This window comes from Nomascus leucogenys, unplaced genomic scaffold, assembly GCF_006542625.1.
Source record: "Nomascus leucogenys isolate Asia unplaced genomic scaffold, Asia_NLE_v1 001724F_26570_qpd_obj, whole genome shotgun sequence".
In the NCBI taxonomy this organism is placed as follows: Eukaryota; Metazoa; Chordata; class Mammalia; order Primates; family Hylobatidae; genus Nomascus; species Nomascus leucogenys.
Window position 1 is genome coordinate 1 of NW_022097121.1, and position 24,338 is coordinate 24,338.

At 60.4% G+C, this 24,338-nt stretch overlaps 1 protein-coding gene across 1 annotated transcript; it reads left to right on the forward strand.

The window, feature by feature from the left end:
* Nucleotides 1–3: 3 nt before the first annotated feature.
* LOC115834159 (kinase non-catalytic C-lobe domain-containing protein 1-like) lies at nt 4–23,701 on the forward strand (the record flags this gene model as incomplete). Its single annotated transcript, XM_030808920.1, is given in 23 exon segments — nt 4–119; nt 2,029–2,193; nt 2,196–2,614; nt 2,617–2,742; nt 4,608–4,722; nt 5,957–6,035; nt 6,108–6,168; nt 11,857–11,965; nt 11,968–12,014; nt 13,191–13,268; nt 13,829–13,922; nt 14,462–14,492; nt 14,494–14,622; nt 14,699–14,850; nt 14,853–15,122; nt 15,125–15,385; nt 15,554–15,698; nt 16,443–16,528; nt 17,502–17,882; nt 17,885–17,898; nt 23,003–23,096; nt 23,174–23,271; nt 23,450–23,701. Coding segments are annotated over 23 exon segments (3,322 nt in total), but the record flags the coding sequence as incomplete, so codon positions are not given.
* Nucleotides 23,702–24,338: the final 637 nt, after the last annotated feature.

Sequence of the window (24,338 nt, forward strand, 5' to 3'; positions counted from 1 at the left end):
GAGCATCATCGCACTGTGTGAAGAGAAGCTGCAGCTCACGTCCTCCTGTCGCGTGTGCCGGAGCCTCTCTGCTTGTGGGAGGAGGGTCCTCTCCATCGAGTCCTTCGGAGCGCTGCAGGGTGAGCTCTTGAACCCACACGCATGTATCCTTGTGCGTGCACATATACCTGTGTGCCATGTATGCACACATGCACATGCTGCGCACACACACCCATGCACACACACACCCATGCACACTGCACGCCCATGCACACACATGCTACACACCCATGCACACACGTGCTGCACACACACACTGCACACACCCATGCACACACTGCACACACCCATGCACACACACATGCACACACACTCCACACACACCCATGCACACTGCACACCCATGCACACACATGCTACACACCCATGCACACGTGCTGCACACACACTGCACACACCCATGCACACACTGCACACACCCATGCACACACACTGCACACACCCACTCACGCATTCAGAGATCACACACACTCGTGTACTCACACAGAGTCACACACGAGTGTTCAAATAGATCACCGTGCCCCGTACACACATATTCACACTGGCTCACAGTCACACACATGCAAATTCAGGCATGCCTGTTCACACTGCACACGCCACACCACAGTGCACACATTACACGCCCGCTCTCATGCCTACCACGTCCACTGCCTCACACGTGGGTCAGACACGCAAACATGCTGGTCCTGTGCACAACCCATTTCCACACTCTCATGCACATCGTGTTGCCTGTGCCAGCCTTGCAGGCACCCACACAGGCAGAGGTGACTCAGGCTCAGCTTCAGAAATCCGTGGCGTTGGTGCCAGTGTGGCATTGGTGCAGACATCTGGGTTTAGTCTCGTGGGCATTTCAATAAATGGATGCGTTAATGTTTCACAACTGATTTTCACCTGCCCCCACCAGGGGTGCCAGGTGGGTACGTTACAGAGCTGCAGCCACAGCATCTGGGGTGTTCGGGGCTCCACACTGATTCTGGCGTCTCTCAGGCCGCCTTTGAACAGAGGCCGTGTCTGCATCAGCATCGCTGCCTGCAGCACAGAGCCCTGCGGGGCCTCAGGATGGTGGCCAGGGGCACGGCCGCGAAGAGCTTCATGGTGGCCGGCAGGGTCCTCCTCTGCTGAGTGAGCCGTTTTGCAGCTCAGGGTTTCGTGCTGCTGCGGGGAGGGTGCAGTGTGGGGTAGGCAGCTGTGTGCAGTGTGAGGGCAGTGGGCAGTGTGGAGGTTGTGGCAGTGTTGGGGTAGGCAGAACAGAGCCACGCACAGCAGAGAGAGAGGCAACGCTGAGTGTGGAGGTGCCGCTGACGCCACAGCCACACATCCAGGTTGTTCCTGTGGGGACTCACGTGTGTAATCCTCGAAGGAAAATGACGTGCCTTTGGATGAGATAATTTAGGCCCAGGCTACCCACAGGAAGCCCCAGGGGAAGCCCCGCCCTGGCCTGGGGGAGAGGCAGCCCCAGCCTCCAGTTAGCCAGGATGAGGTGATGAGTGGGCAGGAGAAGAAGGTGGGAGCTCCCTCCTGTGAGAGCCTGCCCTGGGGTCTGTGATCGGGAAGGGGGGGGGGAAGGGGGGAGGGGAGGGGGAAGGGGAGGGGGAGGGGGAGGAGGGGAGGGGGGAGGGGAGTGGGAGGGGGGGAGTGGAGGAGGGGGAGGGGGGAGGGGAGGAGGAGGGAGGGGGAGGGGGAGGGAGGGGGGGAGGGGAGGAGGGGAGGGGAGGGAAGGAAGGGGGAGGGGGGAGGGGAAGGGAGGGGAAGGGAGGAGGGGGGAGGGGAGGGGACGGCAGGGGGAGGGGGAGGGGGAGGGGAGGGGAAGGGGAGGGGGAAGGAGGGCAGCGGGGAGGGGCGCCCAGCAGGGATGAGAAGAGCTGCGCTGGGGTCTGTGATCCGGAGCAGAAGGGAGGGATGGGAGAGGTCAGAGAAGAGGGGCGGGAGAGGTCAGAGAAGAGGGGCGGGAGGGGCACCCAGCTGTGACCACATCTTGCTTGTGCCCAGATGTCAGCGAGAGCAGCTGGCGGGAGAGACCTGCCCCAGGAAACGCTGGGCCCAGGAGGCCGCCTGGGGACCCTAGCACTGACCCGGAGGTTCTGCCAACCCCTGAAGGCCCAGAGTCTGAGACCAGCCGGGGCCCCAGAGCCTCCCCACCCAAGGCTCTGCTGTCCACCCGGTGAGAAATGGCGAGAGCCACAGCCGGGAGGGGCTGGCCGGCCTCGTCTTGGATGCCGAGCGCACCCTCGGGGAGCTGGACAGAGACGCACTGAGGAGAAGCCGCCTGCGGAAGGTGCAGACGTTCCCCAGGCTGTTGTCCGACAGCCCCGAGGCCACCCTCTGCCTGCCACTGACCCGCGGGAAAAGCCAGCTGCCCATATCGGAATTATTCTCTCCAGACCCCAGGAAGGCCTTTCTGGACAGGAAAAATGGCATTTCTAGTTTCCAGGCTCAGCCCAAATGCAGGCTGTGGCCGGAGCAGGAGCCAGAAACACCAGCTGGGAGGGTTCCCTGTGCAGGCCGCAGCGCAGACAGGGGCCCTGGGGTGCCTGGCAGTCCAGGACAGCCCGAGACTTCACACCCCAGCCAGGGCCAGCAGAGGCCAGACCCCCACCCTGCCCTGCAGACCCTCCAGATGCTAGTGGTGAAGCCCAGACTCCCGGGGATGATGAGAGAATTCCGGAAGGAGCCGGGCAGCCGGAAAGTGCAGCTGCGGAGCAGGTGGGTGCCCGGGTCTTGCGTGTGGGGAGGGGTCGGCGGTCAGTGAGTCCGGGGCTGGGCCTCTCCACAGACGCAAACGCTTTGTTTAACACAGAGGATTAACCTTCACCCTCGCTCCATAATTAAGACATTTTCATTGAGCTGCCCCGTTTCTGAAGGAAGCTGTGGCTGCGGCTGGTGATGCTGTCACCCAGGCGTGGCCTCTCAGGTGGACGTTTGCCTCTGGACGACCCAGAAAGCAGCCGCCTCCTCAGCCCTGCCCCAGCTCCTCACACAGCCCCACACGGCCGTCCTGAGGGTTAATTTTCTTCCGGGAAGTGAGGCCAGCAGCCCCGGCTCTGTGATGTCATTTCAGGGGCTCCGTCTCCCCAGTCCTGAGGCTCACAGCCTTCCTCATTTTCCTGTTCTGATGGTTTTAAAAGTTAAAAACCAAAGCTGTGGGTTGAGCTTGCTCATCTGCGGGGTTTGGTGGTGTCGGTACTGGCCACCTCCGCGGGGACACAGGGATGTGGTGCAGCTGCCCAGCCGTGGCCTCCATGCAGGATGGGGCCTCCCCAGCCTGGTGCTGCCCCCAGTCAGCTGCTCCTCGTGAAGGATGGAGGATGCTATTGGAGCCAGTGTTCTGGGGGGCTGGCCTGTCCGCCCCTCTGTCCAGCTGAAGACACTTGGGCCAAGGCCTGGCCAAGTACATTGCCCTCCCTGGCTCCTCAGTGTGCCACCCCCAGCTGTGTCCCCGTGAGCTCCTCAGGGCAAGGGCACCTGAAGCCAGTGGCCAGCACACAAGTCCATCTGCCAGGCAGCGCCTGGCCAGGGACGGGGATGCCCCTCAAGCAACCTGTCCCCACAGGCCTTGTTGACCCTGAAGGACAAGGGCGCAGGCCATTCTGTGGCTCAGGCTTTTCTCGGCACACTGAGCACGTATGCCCCGTCACCCTCCACCACTCTCCCACTGCTCTCCTGGCGGCACGCCTTCCCACGCACAACAGCCCTACCTTCCAGAAGGGCAACAGAGGCACAGGGTGGCCGAGCCACCTGTTGGAGGGTGGACTTGGTCCCAGCTATCCATGAGGGCTTGGAGTGGAGAGTAGCCTCCCAGCTGAACACATTCCTGGGTCAGGGTGTTGTGTACGTGAGAAAATGCACCCAACAAAAGCCACCACCTTAACCCTCTGCAAGAGCATAGCTCAGCGGCGTCGTGTATGTTCACGCTGTTGTGCAGCTGTCCCACCAGCCCACACGAAACCCCAACCCTCAGACCCGGCCCTGCACCCGCGTCCTGACCCCTACCTCCATGAGCTCCATCCCGGGGCCTCGCGGAGTGGATGGACAGAGCTGAATGTGTCTGACCTCTTCATGAGCCTGCTGTCCTCATGCTCCTCCCTCCCGGGGAGCCTGCGTGAGAAGCCCCATCCCCGTCCCGAGGCCAAGCGCTGTCCACACGCCCCTGCGTCGTCCGTGATGCCTGGGTGTCCCCGAATGGCTATTTCGAGCCGTGGCTGCTGCGAACATGGGTGTGCACATATGTGTGGGGCCCTGCCTCAGGTCCTGGGGAATGTGGCCGCGTGGAATGCTGTCACCTGGGAGGTGTATGTTGAGCTTTTTGAGGAACAAGCAGCGCTGTCGTCTGCAGTGGCTGCACCACCGTGGGACGTTCCCATGCACAGGGCCAAAGGGCCCCCAGTCTCCCCCACGGCCCCCACATCGGAGTTGACCTAGGGGATCTCCCCACCCTTCTGTCAGGTGTGGGGGCGCCTGCTCAAGGGCCGAGTGGGCCTCACCCTGGCCTGTCCCCCGGACATGCCTCTCCAGGCAGCGGGCCCTGGCAAGTGGTGTCCACACTGACCTCACCGCTCTCCTGCCCACAGTGGGTGTCCCTGCAGGACCTCCTGTCCCAGCTGGGACGGCCCTTCCGGGAGTACGAGCTGTGGGCCCTGTGCCTGGCCTGCCTCCGCGCACTGCAGACACACCCTGAGCACCCAGGTGATGCGGCCCCCCATCCCATCCCCCCCCCCACTGTCCCACCCCTGCCCTACTGTCCCCACCCCCAGCCGTCCCACCCCCATCCCATCCCCCTACCGTCCCCACCCCCCGCCATCCCACCCCCACCGCCGTCCCCACCCCCCACTGTCCCACCCATCCCATCCCCCACCCCCCGCTGTCCCACCCCCCCGCTGTCCCACCCCCCATCCCATCCCCCACCCCTCCACTGTCCCACCCCCCGTCCCATCCCCCCCACCATCCCCATCCCCACCACCATCCCACCCCCACTGTCCCACCCCCCCATCCCATCCCCCACCCCCCGCTGTCCCACCCCCCGTCCCATCCTCCCCACCATCCCACCCCCACCCCCCGCCATCCCACCCCCCACCCACCGTCCCCACCCCGCCGTCCCATCCCCCTGCCGTCCCACCCCCGCCATCCCGTGCATAACTGCCCCCACCTGAACCAAGGGACCCAGGGGCAGCCCGGACAGTGTCTCCGGTGAACAGAGCAGGCGGCTCCCGTCTGGAGCACCTTGTGGGTCCTGGGTTGCAGCACTGAGGGAGGTGTGGGGACAGATGCCTGCAAGGTGGGCCTTGAAACCGGTAACCCTGCCGTAAAGAGGAACGGGACCTTGCCGTGGCTCTCACCCACACATTCTCAACACGTGGACATTGTCCCCAGGGAGGCAGCAGTGGCTTTGGAGTGGGAGGGGATCTTGAGCATTGCACGGGTCTTGCCCGGTCAAAGCCCAGCCCTGCCAGACATCAGGGCAGACGGACGGTGCATCTGCGATGTAAAAACGTCCTGGGGGTGATGAGGGCAGCATCTGAAAGGGCTGGGGGAGAGGCCGTCGGAGACGCACCTGGCTCCAGTGTCCATCCACCATGAGCCCGTGGCTGCTCCGTGGGCCCTGACTCGGGACGGGGCCTGTGACAGGGGGCTTCAAGTTACCGTGTTCTCCCTGCCGCTCGGCTCCCTTTCAGCCGCGGATGTGCCGCTGCAGCCACTGTGTCAGCTGGGGCAGCGCTACCCATGGGGAGGCCGGGAGGGGCAGCTCCGAGGACCCCGGGGGCTGGGGGCAGGCCCTGTGCGTGCATTGGCAGGTGCGCGCCCTTGCAGTGGGGAGGCTGGGGGGCTGCCCGGCCTGACCGAGGCTCTGCAGCTCCTTCCCCCCAGCCAGCCCCAAGTGCAGGGCAGCACGCAGACCGCCCTGACCCAAGCTCTGCCACAGCCTACCTGTGTCTGGACTCTGTGCTGGTTGCTGAGGACGGGGCTGTGCTCTTCCAGCCACCCCCTGCCAACGGTAGTGTGTGGGTCCCCCTCAGGCCGAGTCCAGCAGCGGCTCGCCAGGGGTGAGGAAGCTCAGCCGGGTTTTCTCTTAGGTCCTATGACTCGTTCTTTCTGGCTCCCGAGCTGGCAGAAGAGAGGCTGGTAACTGAAAAGGTACCTGGGCCCTCCCCACCCTGCCCCAGCCCTGCCCCCAGCCCCGGGGTGCCACGTCCCCCATCTGTCCAGCAGCCCCCCATCAGACTCGAGGGAGTCAGGGCAGCCCTCCCTGGCCAGGCGGCCACAGGCAGTATCTGCCAGCAGGGCCGTGGCTCTGGCCAGGGCACCAAGACAGGGCTTGGTGTGGACGGCACTGGCCATGTGCACTAGAGCTGTGCCTCCTGGTTCACGAGAATCAAGGGCTAAACATCCAGGGATGTGTATAAGGCACCTGTGAAACATGAGCATTCTTAAAATTTAAATTATACAAATTTAAATACAATTAAATAAATTACATTCAAAATCAAGGTAAAACTTCCACTCAGGAATGATAGAAATGTGCACTTCCCCGCTTCTCCCACCAAGGAAGAGCACTAAGCACCCTGCACTAAGCACCCTGCAGTAAACAAACACCCTGCAATAAGCACCCTGCACTAACCACCCTGCATTAAAACACCCTGCACTAAACACCCTGGCACTAAGCACCCTGCAGTAAGCCACCCTGAAGTAAGCACCCTGGCACACTGTGCAAAAAAACAAGCACCAGGCCACCTGCAGGGGGAGGAGACAGCAGCCGGCGAGGGGCCTCTGGACCAAGGAACAAGGCAGCCGTGAGTGCCCTGGGTTTTCCTTCTGCCTCATATATTGAGACTTGAGGTAAAAGAAGCCAGCAACTGGGAAAAAACCAATGGGCACACACACTAAAAAGCCGTGCTTTTTCATCTTCTGGGATGTTGTTTAGAGAAACCCGGAATGGCCCACCATTTGCCAAACCATCGAAGCTTTCCTGCAGTCTAGCCTGTAACGAAAAGAGGCTGTCCCGAACCCCAGCAATAGATCGTTCACCTTTACACCAAGAAGGCTGGGAAAGCACCGTCATCTGCAGGTGGCCCAGGCCGACTCAGGGGGTTGATGCTGTGAGACCTGAAGCTCTTACGAGATTGTCTCAAACAAAAACCACGTCCATGAGGCTGCAGTGGTTCTGTGTGCACTGTGCGTGTTCCTGTAGGATGCAGTGCTTCCCCTTCAAGGAACGAAATCGCTGGGAAAGTGTTGAGGCGCAAGCACAGAGTCAGAAAAACTAAGAAAAAATGAAGCTTTTTGGAGTAATAAAGAGAATTTAAGCCCCAATTGGCCAGGCATGGTGACTCACACCTGTAATTCCAGCAATTTTGGAGGCCGAGGCGGGCAGATCACTTGAGTCCAGGAGTCGAGACCAGCCTGGGCAACATGGTGAAACCCCATCTCTACTAAAAATACAAAAATTAGCCAGATGTGGTGGCGGGCGCCTGTAAATTCCAGCCAGGTGTGGTGGTGCACCCCTGTAATCCCAGCTACTCGGGAGGCTGAGGTGGGAGGATTGTTTGAACCCAGGAGGTTGCAGTGAGCCAAGATCATGCTACTACACTCCAGCCTGGATGACAGAGCGAGACCCTGTCTCAAAAAAATAAATACCCCAACAGGGCCAGGTGTGGTGGCTCACGCCTGTAATCCCAGCACTTTGGGAGGCTGAGGCAGACGGATCACCTGACGTTAGGAGTTCGAGACCACCCTGGCCAACATGGTGAAACCACATCTCTACTAAAAATACAAAAATTAGCCAGGGTGGTTGTGTGCACCTCTAATCCCAGCTACTCGGGAGGCTGAGGCAGGAGCTTGAACCCAGGAGGCAGAGGTTGCAGTCAGCGAAGATGGTACCACTGCACTCCAGCTTGGTTGACAGAGTGAGACTCAGTCTCAAAAAAATAAGTAAATAAAACAAAAGCCCCAACAAAAAGCCTGGGTCTGTAATCAGAGGACCAGGGAGGACCAGGATGCATTTACACCCCCTGCTCTGCACCAGCCAAACCCCACGGGAGCACTGCGGCCCCGCCAGCAAGGGCCGAGCCTGGAGCCTGGACTCATCCTTGTGAGACTGCAGAGAAGTGCCCAGTGCCCGCCCTGGCCCCAGGTGGCCTCAGAGAAAGTGAGCGGGAGCCAGGACCTTCCTTCCCTGCAGCCTGTCCTGCAAGGACAGCTGGAAAACATGCTGAAAGGAACTGGAGACTGCACCAGCAAGTGGAAACGCATCCCATGCTCACAGATGGCAGGATCAGTGTTGGTAAAATGGCTACACTGCCCAAAGCAATCCGTAGAGTCAGTGCTGTCGCTATCAAACTACCAATGTCATTTTCACAGCATTAGAGAAAACTATTCTAAAATTCATATGGAACCAAAAAAGAGCTGAAATAGCCAAAGCAATTTTAAGTGAAAAGAACAAAGCCAGAGGCATCACGTTACCCAACTTCAAACTATACTACAAGGCCACAGTAACCCAAACAGCATGGCACTGGTACAAAAACAGACATATAGACCAATGGAAGAGAATAAAGAGCCCAGAAATAAGGCTGCACACCTACAACCATCTGATCTTTGACAGAGCTGACAAAATCAAGCAATAGGGAAAGGACTTATGATACCAAGAATCAGGAAGATGTCAAACTGAATGAAAAAAGGCAACCGATAGATACCAACCTGGAGATGACAGAAATGTTAAAAATGACTTTAAAATTTTTAAAGCAACCATCATAAAAGCTTCATTGGCAATTGCAACATGCTTGAAACAAATGAAAAAGTCTCAGCAAAGAAATAGAAAGTTTCAACCAAGAAATAGAAAATAAAAAGAAAAAGCTAATGGAAATTTAGAGCTGATTTTTTTAAAAACTCAATGAATGGGCTTAATAGCAGAATAGAGAGGGCAGAGGAAAGAATTGGTGAAATGGAGACAATAGAAATTACAAAGTTTGGACAACAAAGAGAAAATAGACCAAAAGAATTGAACAGAGCCTGAGAAGCTTGTGGGACTATAATAAAAGATCTAATATCCATGTCATCAAAATCCTGGAAAGAGAAGAGAAGGAGGGTGGGGCATAAAAGTACTCAAAGAAATAATGGCTGAAAACTTCCAAATTATGGCAAGACACATAAGCCTACAGATTTAAGAAGGTGAGAAAACCCCGAACATGATCAATGCAAAGAAATCCACACCAGGACACATCATAGTCAAACCTCTGAATACTAACCCTCCCCTCTCCGAAAAAATAAAAATAAAAACCAAGAAGAAGAGAGAGAAACAGCAGCTTACATATATACATATGGGGGGAAAAGCAGTTCAAATGACCAGATTTCTCATCAGTAACTGTAGAGGAAGTGCATAGCATTTTTTTAAGTGCTGAAAGAACTTTAAACCCAGAAACCTATTTCCAGCAAAAATATCCTTTAGAAATTAAGGAAACAGGCTGGGCGCAGTGGGCTCAGGCCTGTAATCCCAACACTTTGGGAGGCTGAGGCAGGTGGATCACCTGAGCTCAGGAGTTTGAGACCAGCCTGGCCAAGATGGCAAAACCCTGTCTCTACTAAAAATACAAAAATTAGCCAGGCGTGGTGGTGGGTGCCTATAATCCCAGCTACTTGGGAGGCTGAGGCAGGAGAATCACTGGAACCTGGGAGGCGGAGGCTGCAGTGAGCCCAGATACAGCCATTGCACTCCAGCCAGGGTGACAAGAATGAGACCCTGTCTCTTAAAAAAATAAAGGGGGAAGAAGGAAGAAAGAAGAGAAGGAAGGAAGAAGAATAAGAAGAAGGAAAAGGAGAAGGAAGGAGGAGAAAGAGAAGAAGAAAGGAAGATTGACAGAGTAATGTTTAGAAACATGACCTAACCATGTATTGTCTACCAGAAACTCACTTCAAATAAAACAATATAAGTAGGTTGAAAGTTAAAAGAGTTGAAAAAGATATCTTATGAAAATGATAAAAAGAAAGCAAAATTGACTGCATTAATATCAGGTCAAGTGTACTTCAGAGCAAAGAAAATTACCAGAGACAAAGAGGGACATTCTATAACAATAAAGGGTCAATCCACCAAGAAGACATAGCAATCCTAAACGTATATGCACCAAATAACAGAGCTGCAGAATATGTGAAGCAAACTGATAGGATTAATAGAGAAACAGATGAATCCACAATTATAGTTGGAGATGGCAGTTTCCCTCTCTGAACACTTGATACAGAACAATCAGACTGTAAACCAGTAAAAATATGAAGGAATTCAACAACACTGTCAATCAACAGGGCTGGATCAACATTGAAAGGACACTCCACCCAACAACAGCAGAATCCACACTCTTCTCAATTGCCCCACTGACTATACACCAAGCAGACGAAATCCTGAGCCATAACGCAAACCTCAACAATTTAAAAGAATTTAAGTCATACAAATGTGTTCTCTGAGCACAGTGACAAAAATAAAAGGGAAATTTTCCAAACACTTGGAAACGAAACAACACATTCTAAATACTCTATATGTCAAAGAGAAAATTTCAAGGAAATTTTAAAAGCATATAGAACTGAGTGAAAATGAAAATGCAGCATATGGTGAACCAGGATTTTTGTGCCAATGGCGATGTGCTGGCTGAGATATTGGACTATAGTTTTGCAAGCTGCTACCATTGTGGAAACTGGGTACAAAGTACATGAGCTCTCTCTATATTATTTATTAAAACTATGTCATCTACAATTATCACAAAATAAAAGGTTAATTTTTTAAAAGTGTAACGAGTGCTCAAAATGGGTAATTTCCTACTTATCTGACTCTAGTTGGCTGTTACTATGCTCATGGGGCTGTCTGCATCTGCTGTGCCTGGATGGTGGAAACTCTATAAAGGGGAGCTGCCTCTTCCCAGCTCCACACTCAAGGGCACTGCATTGGTAGCTGGAAGCCAGCCACGTGGGAGTCCTTACACCAGGGAAAGCAGCAAGTGCTACAAATGTCTTGTTCTGTTGACTTTCTGGACTTAGTGAAGTGATGGAGAGCACGTGGATAATGTGATTAAACTTAAAAATGTGTCATGTCTGTCGTCGCTCCATGAGATGAGGACATGGTCTTAGGGTATCAACCACGATCGTCTGATTCAGCAAAGACGTCGCTCAGAGGGGTGCCCTGAATTCCGGCATGGTCTGTCCTGCTTCGCTTCCATCTCATTTACTGAAATGAATGAAAACATCAACCAACACTCATGTCAGAAGCACTCGTGTATTGCAGTGGACTGTGGATGAACGTGGGTAAAAATCAAAGCCTTCAGTGAGAATCAACTGGCTCTGTGGAACTTACAAAACGTGCATTAAATGGTGCACTGCGCATGCCTTACGTAGCAACGTGCCGGATGAACTCAGTTTGCACGCAGGCGGCGCGTTCGCTCGGAGAGCCTGTTGTTAGGCATGTAGCAGCACGGCACTAGTCGGGGGCTCCCGGGAGTGGGGTCCATGAGGTGGGGGCTGTGCTGGCAAGTTCTCAAACCCTCGAGCTGCTGCCTTTGTGAGGGGAGTGGAAGGCAGGAAAGTCCAGTTGAGGCTTCCAACCCTTCGGTGTTTAAAACGCGAACAGAACCACGGGGGAGAGTTTGACCCGCAGGTTCCTAGACCACGACCTGGAGGCAGATGCAGAGTCCAGGGTGGGGGCCCGACAGGTGCTGAGGAGGGTTCGTGAGGAGAGCCCCTCTGTGGGGGCAGTGCCTGGTGCCCCTCAGGGTGCCTGAGGTGGGCAGGTCTGCTGGGCATGTGGTCCACAGCCCTGCAGTTGACACCACTGTTCTCTCCCCACCCGCCCAGGCCTCTGTGTACTGTGTGGCCGCCGTCCTGTGGGCCGCAGCCAAGTTCAGCATCCCCCGCAACCACAAGCTGGCCCTGCCACGCAGGCTCAAGACCCTCCTCCTGGACATGCCAGGCGCAGCGCCCTGGAGCGGCCGTCCGCGGCCGAGGCCATCAAGGTAACCACACCGTGGTCATGGCCCCAGCCCAGGGTCCAAGGACTGTGGGCAGTGGCCACCCTCACTGAACTGGGGGTGGAGGAGCACGGGCTGCCAGTGTCCAGGTGATGAGGCCACCAGCTCTGTTTCTAGGTCCCTGTTCTAGACGTCAGCCCGGCCATCACATGGGAAAGGGAGTGGGTTTTGTGTCGTGGCCACGTCCATGTGGGTGGACAGCATGGGGGGTCTCTGCCGCTCCCCACCACGGCCATTCCTCCTGCAGAGCCTGCTCTCTCCAGCTTGTCCAGGCGGGGGCAAGGGGTGTCCTGTGGCCACATGCGGACCCCTGCTCTTAGGCCTTGCTGGAGGGGAGCAGAGAGAGGCCTCTGCACCCCACCCCCCACCCCAAACCCCACCTCCTCCGAGGATCCCACCAGCCCCGCCCCTCCCTGCCTGGTGTCCCTGTTGGACTCAGGCTTTGGGGCTGGGTTCTAACGTACTCCTGCTGGACCTGCGCCCACACCCAGCAGGGGGACCAGCGAGTGGACCAGCAGGTGGGGCAGGAGCCAAACCCTGATGTGTCGTGATCAGGAGGACCTCCTGGGAGGAGCCGTGTCTGGGGGAGCGGAGACGGGCCATGGGGTTGGGACCTGGGCCCAGCCGTCTCCGCCCGACTGCTCTGTGGCCTTGGGCGGGTTGCTCGGACCCTCTGGGCCTCTCAGGCCTCCTCTGCAGTGGGAGGATCAGATCTAGACATGGTTGGACGTCTGCTAAGCAGTGAAAGCAGATTTTATTCAGTAACTACTGAGAGCTGGGGAAGCTGAGCTCAGTTCCCACGTGCACAAGGCCTGGGCTTACAAAGGAAGGACAGGAGTGGCCGGGGGCAGGGAGCGCAGGGCTCAGGCGAACGTGACCAAGGGCTGCCAGTGGCCAGGCGACCAGGCCATCAGGTCTGTGGCCGACGTTGGGTTTGGGATTCTGCCCTCCCAGGGAGCCCAGGGGACAGTGGCCGACTGAGCCCTTTTCAGGAAACGCTCTAGAAGGGCTTCTCCGGGGCCTGTAGTTGGGTGTCGATGAGAACAAACAGGAAACCCCTCCTGGCGGCCCTGAGCTTTTTCAGATGGGGACCCAGTGACATGGGGACGGTGCGGCCGTGGCTGAGGCGTGTTGGGATGTGTGAACGTCTCCTCCCTCCAGGTGTGCGGCAGCTACCTCCTGCAGCGAGGCATGGACAGCCGGAAAATCCTTGCCCACCTCAGAGCATCCATCTGCCAGGTGGGGCGGGGCTAGAACAGCTGGGCCGCCGCCTCCCCCCCATCCCCGCCCCCCGCTCCTAGCTTCCTCCCACCTGGACGCGCTTGCCCTTGCCTGGCCGCTCCTGGCAGCCCCACACCCGGGTCTCTGTTGACCACCGAGCTGTGGGTGGGTGCGTCTGGGGGTGCAGGGGGACACTCGGGTCCCATCTCCTGAAGGCCCCGCAGTGGCCCCCAGGGACCCAGATCAGGATCGGGGCAGGGCCCAAGGATGGCGGCCCAGCACCCACCCCGGGCGCAGAGAGCTTTGGGAGTGTGGGCCCTGAGTCTCGGTGGTGCCGGCGTCTCCCACTGTCCGGAACCCACGGAAACCTGGTTGGATTGGGAAGCAAAGGAGCCCCAACGGCTCCCTCTCCAGGCAGAGCCGCCGCAGAGCTCAGGCCGTGCGGCCCCATGCCCGGCTCCTCCCGAGCAGCAGGAAGCTCCATGGCACCGGTGGGTGGGTGGGGGACGCCCTGTGGGTGTTGCCGGCGCTGGCGGAGCTCCGTGGTCACCTGGCCCAGGGCTGTCGCCTCCTCCCAGGTGTACCAGGAGGAAGAGACCATCAGCCTCCAAAACGCCTTCTCAGTGGTTGAATTGAAGCCCAGTGTGGCACCAGCCCCAGAGCCCAGCCCAGGTGGGGCCCTGACCAGCCCCTGCTGCCCCACCAGCCCCTGCACCCCACACCACAGCTGCCCCCACCCCTGCATGGACAGACACAGGCGGGTGCCTCCCGGAAACCCGGGCAGCAAGTCCAGAGCTCGGCCAACATGGCCCACGCGGCCCAGCCTGCCAGCCCTGCCAGCCCCCATCTCTCCCAAAACTCCCGGTCCCTCAGGCTCCCAGCTCCAGGTTCTCACTCCCGTCTCCCAGCAGCTGGCCCTCCCAAGCCCACATCTGGAGACCCCCACCGAGTCCACACAGAGCCCACCCCACCCCCGTACTGAGCCCTCCTCAGCAGGCCCCTCCAAGGCTTCTGGTGGGGCCTGGTCTTTCTGGCCTGTCCCCACCTGCTGGCCCTCCCCGGAGCACCAGTGACACCCACCCTCCCGTTCCGAGGCCCCAGGGCCATGTGGGAGGGGACACGGTGCCACGCACTGGGTGGGATGAGCCGGTGGTGCGGCACGTGCTGGGGCCACTCCGCCCGCCTGCACCCTCAGCCCCCTGGGTCCCCAGGCTTCCTGCCGGTGAACAGCGACACCGGCTTGTGCTGTGCCAGGGCCCGTGCCCGGCCAGTGCCCCTGCGGTGAAGAAGCCACCCAGCTGCCTGCAGCGTTCATCTCCGAGGCCACGCACTTCAAGCCCATTGTCCTCGCGCAGGACGTAAGCGTGGCCAGGTGAGCATCGTCCCCACACCCGGAGCTGCTGGGTCCCGGGTGCAGGCAGCCCCTCCTGAGCTCTGCTCCTCCCTAGGGACCAGCCTGCCTTGGCCCAGGAGGAGTCCGAGGAGAGGGGCGGCCAGAGGGAGGGAGAAGGTGAGGAGAAGCTCTCCCCGGAGGCCCACGCTGGGTCCCCCAGCCTGAAGATGCCTGACGGGCCGGTGCCTGGTCCGGGGCCACAGGGAGCAGCCCAGAGCCTCTTGGAGAGTCAGTGCAGCGTGACTCAGCCCAGGGCTGCCCCTGCCCTCCACCCCGGGCCCCAGCAAACCAGCCAGAGGGGGCCTCATCGGCAGCTCCCAGCTCTCCAGTCCCCGCCCCGCCCCCGAAGGCATCTGCACTGCCCGGAGAGCAAGGGCCGGCTGGGCAGATCCCACCAGGAGTCACTTCTGGGGGCCTCAGGCCCGACGCCCTGGGGCCCACCGCAGCCCACCACGGCCCACGCCACCCGCCCAAGCCCCCCGAAGCAAGGCCACCGAGCACCCGAGCCAGGAGCAAGAGGGCCCCAGGGCCACCCCTGCCGGGGAACGTGATGACCAGAGTCCAGACAGTGTCCCAGAGAGGCCACGGCCTGCAGACCGGAGGCTCTGTCTGCCCTGCGTGGACGCCTCACCACTCCCAGGGAGGATGGCCTGTCCGTCGCTGCAGGAGGCCACACGCCTCATCCAGGAGGAATTTGCCTTTGATGGCTACCTGGACAATGGGCTGGAGGCTCTGATCATGGGTACGTGGGGCCTGGGCCAGGGAGAGCCCCACAGGGGACTCGGGGCCGCCCCGCGCCCGTCCCCCAGCCCCCGGCCGAGATCAGCCTTGTCCGTTTCATCAGCCACAAGGGAACCAGACGAGCGGCCCTGCCGCTGTCTCACTTGTCTCCATCGTTTTGCAAAACCAGGGGAGTACATCTTCGCCTTAAAAGATCTCACCTTTGCCACTTTCTGCGGCGCCATTTCCGAGAAGTTCTGTGACCTGTACTGGGATGAGAAGTTGCTGCAGAACCTCTTTAAGGTGGTCAACGGGCAGGCGTCGCCCTCCCCAAGGTGGGTGCCCAGCTCCGCCCTGCATCCTTGCCCCTCCCTGACGCCCACTGTCCCCGGGCTCTGCTGCCCTGACCCGGGCCCAGCCTTCCCCTCCCAACCCTCGGCTTCCGTCTCGCTGCCGTCTCCAGAGGGGCCACCCTTGGTGGAGACGGGTGGGGGTCCCAGCAGCCCCTCCTTGGGCCTGACACCTACCCACAGCTTTCCCATCGGGCCTGGGTTTCTTCTGGAGGAAGAAAGGGCGTGTAGGGAATATGAGGCAGGGGCTCTCCGGGAGGCTGCAGGGGGCCTGGGCAGTAGTGGCCACAGGGCTGCCTGCTCAGAGGGACCAGTGTCAGGGTCCCAAGGAGAAGAGACCCCCAAACAGGTGGCCCCAGGCCCCGCAGGGCCCAGCACTGAGCTGTGTTGGGTGGGGCAGTGGCCACCCCACATTGCCTTGCTCACAGCTCCACGCGGTGCCAGTAGCCCGGGCAGCTCCTCCGCCTGTGTGTGGAGTAAACACAGCTGTGAGCAAGTGCACCCATCCCAGCCCCAGCCTCCTCGGCCCCGCAGCACTGAGAGGCTGCTCCAGAGTCCCCCCAGGGACCCCGTCGGCTGCTGTGCCCCTTAGTGACCGGGAGGAGTGAGCTCCTGCCGCCTCCAGCGAGAGCTGCGCATAGACCTGTGGGCCTGTGGGCCTCGCCTGTGGAGACTGAGGCCTCCTCCCAGTGGGCAGAGGTGGGGACTGACCTGCATTCTCGTTGTCAGCACGGCCGAGGAGGCTGGGTCACAGCTTGAGGGCAGCCGGAGCCCCCGCTCCCCGTCCAGCAAGAGGCCCTCGCTGCACCGCCTGGGTAAGTGCTGGGCAGGCCCCGCCCGCGGCAGGAGCTCTGCAGGGCGGCTCCTCTGTGCTCTCTGCAATTCAGGGGGCGCCCCAGGGTCCCGGCAGCCTCGGACTGCGCTGCTCCAGCGGCGCTACCTTTGCCCCGGGGGTGCCCAGCCAAAGGCCGTCCTCTCCTGGGGGCAGGAGCCCAGGGCCTTGGAGGTGGGGGGGTCCTCTGTCACCCGCCACTGGGACAGTGGGAGCCACCGGGAGCCAGGTGGGATCCGCTCTCCAAGCAGAGGGGAGCCTGCGAGCCGGGGCTTTGGTGACAAGGCAGAAGCGGGCTTGCTGCCAAAAGACCCTGGGGCTGGGCTCCTGGCTTGGTAGCCCCGGGATCCCAGGGCACATGAATGCCAGGCTGGGGACGTCCCAGTGTCCGGCCAGCAGATGTTAGGGACAAGGTGGTGGTGGTCACCCTCAGGCTGTCCGGGTCGTGGCCAGGCTTGGTGAAGGCTCCAGTTCCTATTCCAGCAAGTCGGAGACCAGGCAGGCAGGCTGGGGCATGAGGCCTGTGCACTGCTGGATGGCAGGAAAGCCCTGCACAGGGGAAGCTTCCGCAGGGACAGAGCTGGGGACCACATTTTAAATTCCAGAAGAAAAGAGGAGAGCTTGGGGGGGCAGAGGGACACAGTCCTGATAGCGGAGCCAGCGAAGACAGGGCCCGGCCCCACCCCAGGGCGAGTACGAGTTGGAAGCAGTGAGGGCGCAGAGTGGGGCTCCATCTGGGGAGAGGCCTCTCTCCGTAACCCGGCCCCGTGCAGCAGTTCAGGGTCCCAGCATCTGCCCTGCACTGGGAGGCGGCAGCCATGCCCAGGGGGCGCCCGTAGTGGGTGCAAGAGAGAAGGGCGTCACGCGTGCAAGCACCACCGGCCTCCCGTTAACAGCCTGCCCGGGCCCCGCCCACCGGAGCTGCTGTCCACGTAACCCGCATCTCTTCTTTCAAGGAAAAGAGAAGCCAGCCGTGGCCAGGACCAGCAGCAGGGCCCCCTGCTCACCCACCTCGGTGTCGGATGTGGACTCGGAGGCACTCTCACGGGGAAACTTTGAGGTGGGGTTTCGGCCTCAGAGGTCCGTAAAAGCCGAGAGAGCACAGCAGCCTGAGGCTGGCGAGGACAGACGGCCAGCTGGCGGGGCCTCAGACGCGGAGGCAGTAACCCGACCGGCCAGGTCCAAGGGGGTCGGCCCGGCCGTGTCTCCCGGCCCAGCCGGATTCCAGAGCTGCAGCCCCGGCTGGTGCAGCGCCTTCTACGAGGCCGACTGCTTTGGGGCCGACGTCCACAACTACATGAAGGACCTGGGGCGGCAGCAGGCGGACGGGGCCCTGCCGACGCCCAGAGCCCGGTGAGTCCCAGGCCGCGGCACTGCAGGGTGGGGCAGGGGGTCTCCTTCCAGCAGAGCTTCCTGGTCACTGCAGGTGACAGATGGCACCGTGTGCCCAGAGCCCCCACCAGGGTGATGCTGGTCCTGGTGCCCCCACCCCATGGCCGTCAAGATGGTCAGGGCCCCTTCCCCGGGCTGAGCTCCACGTCTGGGGACAGGCTCGTCTGCACTGGTGCCCCTGGTGGCTCCACGTCTGGGGACAGGGACGGGCTTTTCTCGCATGGGCGCCGGGGTGATGGGTTCACAGGAGGCCCCTCCATGCTCGTGACCAGGTTGCGTTCGGCCGTGTCTCCCGTGGGGCAGGCGCAGCCTCCGGGCCCTTGGGCAGCCTCGCTCTGGGTGAAAGAAAACACCAGAAATGCCTGCCCAGCATGTCCAGGCTGGGCCTGGTCGCTGCAGCCTGGTCCGGGCTTTCTGGCCAGCGGTGCCATCCTGGGTCAGGAGCAGCTGCAACTCCTCCCTGGCCAGCAGGGAGAGGAGGTCTTAGACGGGGGAGTCCTGGGTGCAGGAGAGGCCTGCAGAGCTCTGGACACAAGGTGGGGCCGGCGACCCACAGCCCCGACCTGGGCTGCAGCCTCGAGAGCCCCAGGACTCCAGGGTGGATGACAGGAGGGGCCCAGTGGCATCAGCTCCGGGAACCTCTCCCACCACCATCTGCCTCAAGCTGAGCCGCAAGGGGAAGCCTCCCCCAGCCTCTGGGCATCGGAGCCCTTCCTGGGGCTCCTCCTTGCTCATCTACTGCCGCCTCCCGGCCTGCACTTTATGAATCGGTCCGGAACATGACCCCGCGTCTCTTCAGGGCAGGTGAGGAGACGGGTTAAGCTCTGTGAAGCCTTCACTTCATTTCAGCTTCTGGGCCACGTGAAAGACCTGCACGGTGCTACAGCCTCCGCACCTGCATCTCGGACACCCTACACAGGGCCTGAGGGGGCTTCGAGGACGCAGGCCTTCCCTGGGGCTGGGGAGAGAAAAGGGCGGCTGGCACAGCAGACACCAAACGACCCGGCCCCCAAACGCACGGCGTCCCCAGGGAGCACTCAGCCCCCAAACTCACAGAGTCCAGCAGGGAGCACTCGCCCCAAATGCACAGAGTCCAGCAGGGATACTCGGCCCCCAGACGCACAGAGTCCGGCAGGGAGCACTCGGCCCCCAAACGCAGAGTCCGGCAGGGAGCACTCGGCCCCCAAACTCACAGAGTCGCAGGGAGCACTCGGCCCCAAATGCACAGAGTCCAGCAGGGAGACTCGGCCCCCAGACGCACAGAGTCCGGCAGGGAGCACTCGGCCCCAAACGCAGAGTCCGGCAGGGAGCACTCGGCCCCCAAACGCACGGCATCGGCCAGGGAGCACTCAGTCCCCAAACTCACAGAGTCCAGCAGGGAGCACTCGGCCCCCAGACGCACAGAGTCCGGCAGGGAGCACTCGGCCCCCAAATGCACAGCGTCTGGCCCATGGCCACAGCCTCGCGTTTCTCTTGAGGAACTACTGTGTCTGTTTCAAAACAGGAGCTCAGAAACACGGCAAGGGCATTTTGACATCTGCAGCCCCAAACGCATACAGTGCAGCCAGGGCCATTCTCTGGGGGCCGGGCAACCGGTGGGCATTCCCTCCCTCCAGCGCTGACCCACTTACCGTGTGTGCTGGGCTCAACACTGCGGGTGCCCTGGGGCTGTGGAGCTGGCATCCGCGTCTCCTGCTGTTAAAACAAGCGTGGCAGGCCGGGCGCGGTGGCTCACGCCTGTAATCCCAGCACTTTGGGAGGCCGAGCGGGCGGATCACGAGGTCAGGAGATCAAGACCATCCTGGCCAACACAGTGAAACCCCGTCTCTACTAAAAATGCAAAAATTAGCCGGGCGTGGTGGCGGGCACCTGTAGTCCCAGCTGCTCGAGAGGCTGAGGCAGGAGAATGGCGTGAACCTGGGAGGCGGAGCTTGCAGTGAGCCGAGATGGCGCCACTGCACTCCAGCCTGAGGTACAGAGCGAGACTCCGTCTCAAAAGAAAAAAAAAAAAAAAAAACAAGCGTGGCTCCCAGAGTCAGGGTGGACAGCACTGGTGTGGGTCCCTCCTCCGTCCGTCTGCTCCGGTGAAGCTGGCCTCGTGTTTCCCTCCTCACTGCCCTGTGTGTGGTGTGGATTTTAGTTCCCGTGGATTTATTAAAATCAGTCAAGACCGTCCTTCTCAAGGAGTCTGCCTGTGGTTCCCACGTGAGGAGCGCCCCTGACGGACACCGAGTCTGACTGTGAACGGAGGCCGCGGAGGTGCCGGTCCAAGATGAGTCTGCGTGAGCTGCACTCCAGCCAGGCGGGCATCGGGCTCGCAGGCACCCGCCTCCAGGTTCCCGGATGCCTCGGGGTACACAGACTTTTCCCAGGAGATTTTCTCAACATCAGCACCTCTGCAAATGGAAGCGGGTGAGAGGGCTGGATGGAGACTGGCGCGGTGACCTCCGGGGCCAGACGAGGGCCCCATGGTGCAGGCCACGGGGGAACGTGGCGACCACCGTCCTCAGAAACCAGGACCAGGTGCCTCGGCAGCAGAACACAGCTCCATGGGGACACCCGCGTTACCAGCCTCGACCTGCCCAGCCCGGTAGGTCCTTCCTTGATGATGGAATGTTCTAGACGCTGTCCACGGGGTAGCCAACAGCCACGTGTGGCTACTGAGCTCTGGAAACATGGCCCACGTGACTGAGGACCTGACGTTTTAATTTCAGTGCACTTTAGGCAGCCACAGGCAGCCTGCAGCTCAGTGTGGGAGGCGGGGTCGCACTTGGCTGGGTGGCAGCCGGATCCGGAGGGCTTGGGGAACCTGGCTTAGTGGCCGAAGTTCTGCAGAGGGGCTGGTCTTTACACAGCTGGGACCACTGGTCACACTGCTGTAGCCGGGAGCCTGGCCCTCCATGGCACTGCCACTGCCGCTGCTGAACCCGTGCGTGGGAGAAGACAGCACAGGGACCCCGTCTCCATGGAACCACCAGATAGAGCGGATTCAAGTAGTTAAATAGAAATGTCGCCTGCATTTTTTTATTTTGCAAAAAACATTCAAAATAAACACTGTCAACAGCGGAGTCACTGGCGGCTGACAAGGCGAGGGGGTGGCTGTGTGGATCTGAGCCAACTGCACTTCACAAAAGGAAGCCCGGTGGACGGGATCGCGGATGAGCCCCTCGGGGCGGTCGCTTCGGGCCCTGGGCACGTGAACCCCTCACAGGAGGCTGCGGGCCGAGGGCTGCTGCGCCTCTCGCCTCTGCCCCCAGCCAGGTGCCCCTGCCCCGTGGCACCTCACAGTGCCCCTGAAGACCTGCTGTTCAAGGCCCAGCTCCCATGGACCCCAAGGCTTCCCAGGCCCCTCACCCCAGAATCACCACCCTCCTCGGTACTGGGCCAAGCCCCATGCTTGCAGGAGGCGGCTGTATCTGCCCCTGTACCCCTGGAGGGAAGGGCCGTCTCTGGGGTCACTGCCCTGGCAGCCCATCCTCAGGGCGCCTCTCCAGCCTCTACGCCCGTGTGCCTGTCCCACAGGACAGAAGGAGTGCTCAGACCAGGGGCTGCCCGGCCAGGCGTGGGAGGCGTCCTGGGACAACGCAGCGCCCTCTCTCTCAATGTAGTCCCGTCCAGGGAGGCGCTCAGCCCCAGCTGGTGTCTGTGCATGAAACAGAGCCCGGCAGCCCTCGCCCCCGGCTCCTGCAGTGCAGGGACAGAGCCCGGCGGGCCTCGCTCCTGGCTCCTGTGGTCAGGACCTGCCCATCTGGCCTCAGTCCTGCTTCCCTCATGGAGGCAGCCCTGGGGTGAGGTCCCCGGCTCCATCTTGCAGGCAGGAACTCAGACTCTGGGCAGGTTCTGGAGAATCACACCCGGCGTGCACTCACATTCACGCTTATGCTCACGCTCCACGGAGCAGCCAAGGGCTGGGGCAAACCCTGCAGCCGCTGCCCAGCAAACCGCAATGGTCCAGCCAGTGGGTTCCCGGGAGGAGGGTTTTTGAGGGGCTCGTCTGCACAGGCCAGCTGGAATCCGCATCATTGGGCTTAAGTTTAAAAGAAAGGCAAGGCTGGTGCAGTGGCTCATGCCTGTAATCCCAGCACTTTGGAGGCTGAGATGGGAGAACTGCTTGAACCCAGGGAGTTGGAGGTTGCAGTGAGTTGTGATCGCGCCACTGCACTCCCACCTGGGCAGCAGAGCGAATCGGGCCACCGCACTCCAGCCTGAGTGACAGAGCGAGACCTCGTCTCAAAAAATAAAAAAATTAAAAAGTCAATAAAAATGAAAAATGGCAGGGCGTGGTGGCTTACACCTGTAATCCCGGCACTCTGGGAGGCCGAGGTGGGCAGATCACCTGAAGTCAGGAGTTCGAGACCAGCCTGACCGACATGGAGAAACTCCATCTCTACTAAAAATACAAAATTAGCCGGGCATGGTGGTGCGTGCCTGTAATCCAGCTACTCAGGAGGCTGAGGCAGGAGAATCGCTTGAACCTGGGAGGCAGAGGTTGTGGTGAGCTGAGATCACGCCATTGCACTCCAGCCTGGGCAACAAGAGAAAAACCGCATCTCAAAAATAATAACGAAATTAAAAAATAATAAAAAGGCAGACACCTGAAGACACACGGGATGCACGTTGGGGAGGTCACACTGCCACCCCCTGGTCCCACCCCTGCCCACAGTGTACACTTGGGGCCCAGAGGTGGCACAGCCCTGCCTGCTTGGGCAAGAGGGCCTGGTGCTGACTTGGGGAGGGTCTAGTTTCCCTGAGGGCCCAAGGTGGTGGTCACACAGCAGTCCCCTGAGCATGCCCCACAAGGCCTGACTGTGGGTGAGGGGCGCAGGGGGCAGTCGGCCCCAAGCTGGGCGCTGCCCTGTGAGCCTGGGGCAGCCCAGGGTCCCCCAGACCACACTGCCCAGGCCGGGGCTGGCCTCGCTGGCTGAGCGGGCCTCTGTCTCCATGGGACCCTGCCCTGCAGCTGATCTCCAAGGCCAGGGAGGCCCAGTGGGGTGGGGCCTGGCCCCGGATGTGGCTGACGTGTGTTGGGGCTGCCTGGGGCTAAGGTGCTGTGCTTCATCCCCAGGAGCTGGAACAGCAGCTCATGATGGAGAAAAGAAACTACCGCAAAACCCTGAAGTTCTACCAGAAACTCCTACAGAAGGAAAAGAGGAACAAAGGTAAGGCCCGCGTGGGCACAGGTCTGCGACCCCGGCCGCAGGCAGCCCGGCCCCCGCCCACTCTGCTCCACCCACAGGTTCTGACGTCAAGACCATGCTGTCCAAGCTGAAAGGGCAGCTGGAAGAAATGAAATCCAGGGTGCAGTTCCTCAGCTTGGTCAAGAAATATCTGCAGGCAAGTGGGCGCCGGGCCCCGCTCTGCCCCGTGAGGCAGTAGCTTCAGACGGGCCTCCCACTGTTGGATGCCGTAAAATCCGTGTTGAGTTACAAAAGGGGCCCTGATTTGAGGGTCCAACGCCAGGAAGCCCGGGCGAGGGGCAGAGTGACCAAGCGCCCGCGTCCTGCTCCGGCAGGTCATGTACGCGGAACGCTGGGGCCTGGAGCCCTGCGCCCTCCCGGTGATTGTGAACATCGCGGCCGCACCCTGCGACACGCTGGACTTCAGCCCCCTGACGAGTCCTCCTCGCTCATCTTCTACATGTCAACAAGCACCCGGGCGCCGGCAGAAGGCCCGAATCCTGCAGGCCGGCACACCGCTGGGGCTCATGGCCTACCTGTACTCCAGGTGCGTCCGGAGAAACCTCAACCCGGAAAAGGAGACGTAGCCCTGGGTGCTGGGAAGAGGTGGGGGAACGCGCCTCGCCACTCGCCAGGCTGGGTTTGCACTTTTTCGTTTAGAAAAGTGTTTAATCGGGGTTGAGGCCGATGTTTGCAGAGCCCCTGGCCAGAGTGGCCTCCGCCGCCTGTAGCCTGGCACTGGGTCTCAGGTTGCACCTGGTGGTCCTGGAGGGGCTGCGGAACCCGCCCTACATAATTAACACACGGAATGGCTTCCAAAAATAACGCCACGGGCAGCTCGGCAGTGTGGCCTGGACTCCCATCCACTCACCGAGTCAGAACACCCGGGGTAATTAGCTCCAGGACGCATGAGGCTGGGATGTTTCTGCTAGCCCCCACCCACTCCATTGTGCACACTGGCTCAGGAGACCCCTGCTCCGTAAACGCTGGTGTCGTACGATACGCCTGCAGCAGGGAGGAAACCACCAGTCCACTCACCTCCACCAGGGCCACAGGGCCAGACCCCCGGCGGCCCACCAGCCCCTTGGCCCTTCACCCGCTCTGGCCTGCATGGGCCCCTGGGCTGCACCCTGTTCTCAGGCACCGGGAGCTGCAGCAGCTCTGGACCCACTGGTCTGACCAGCTTCCAGAGAGGCCACCCTCCCAGTGACTGGGGCCAACCCT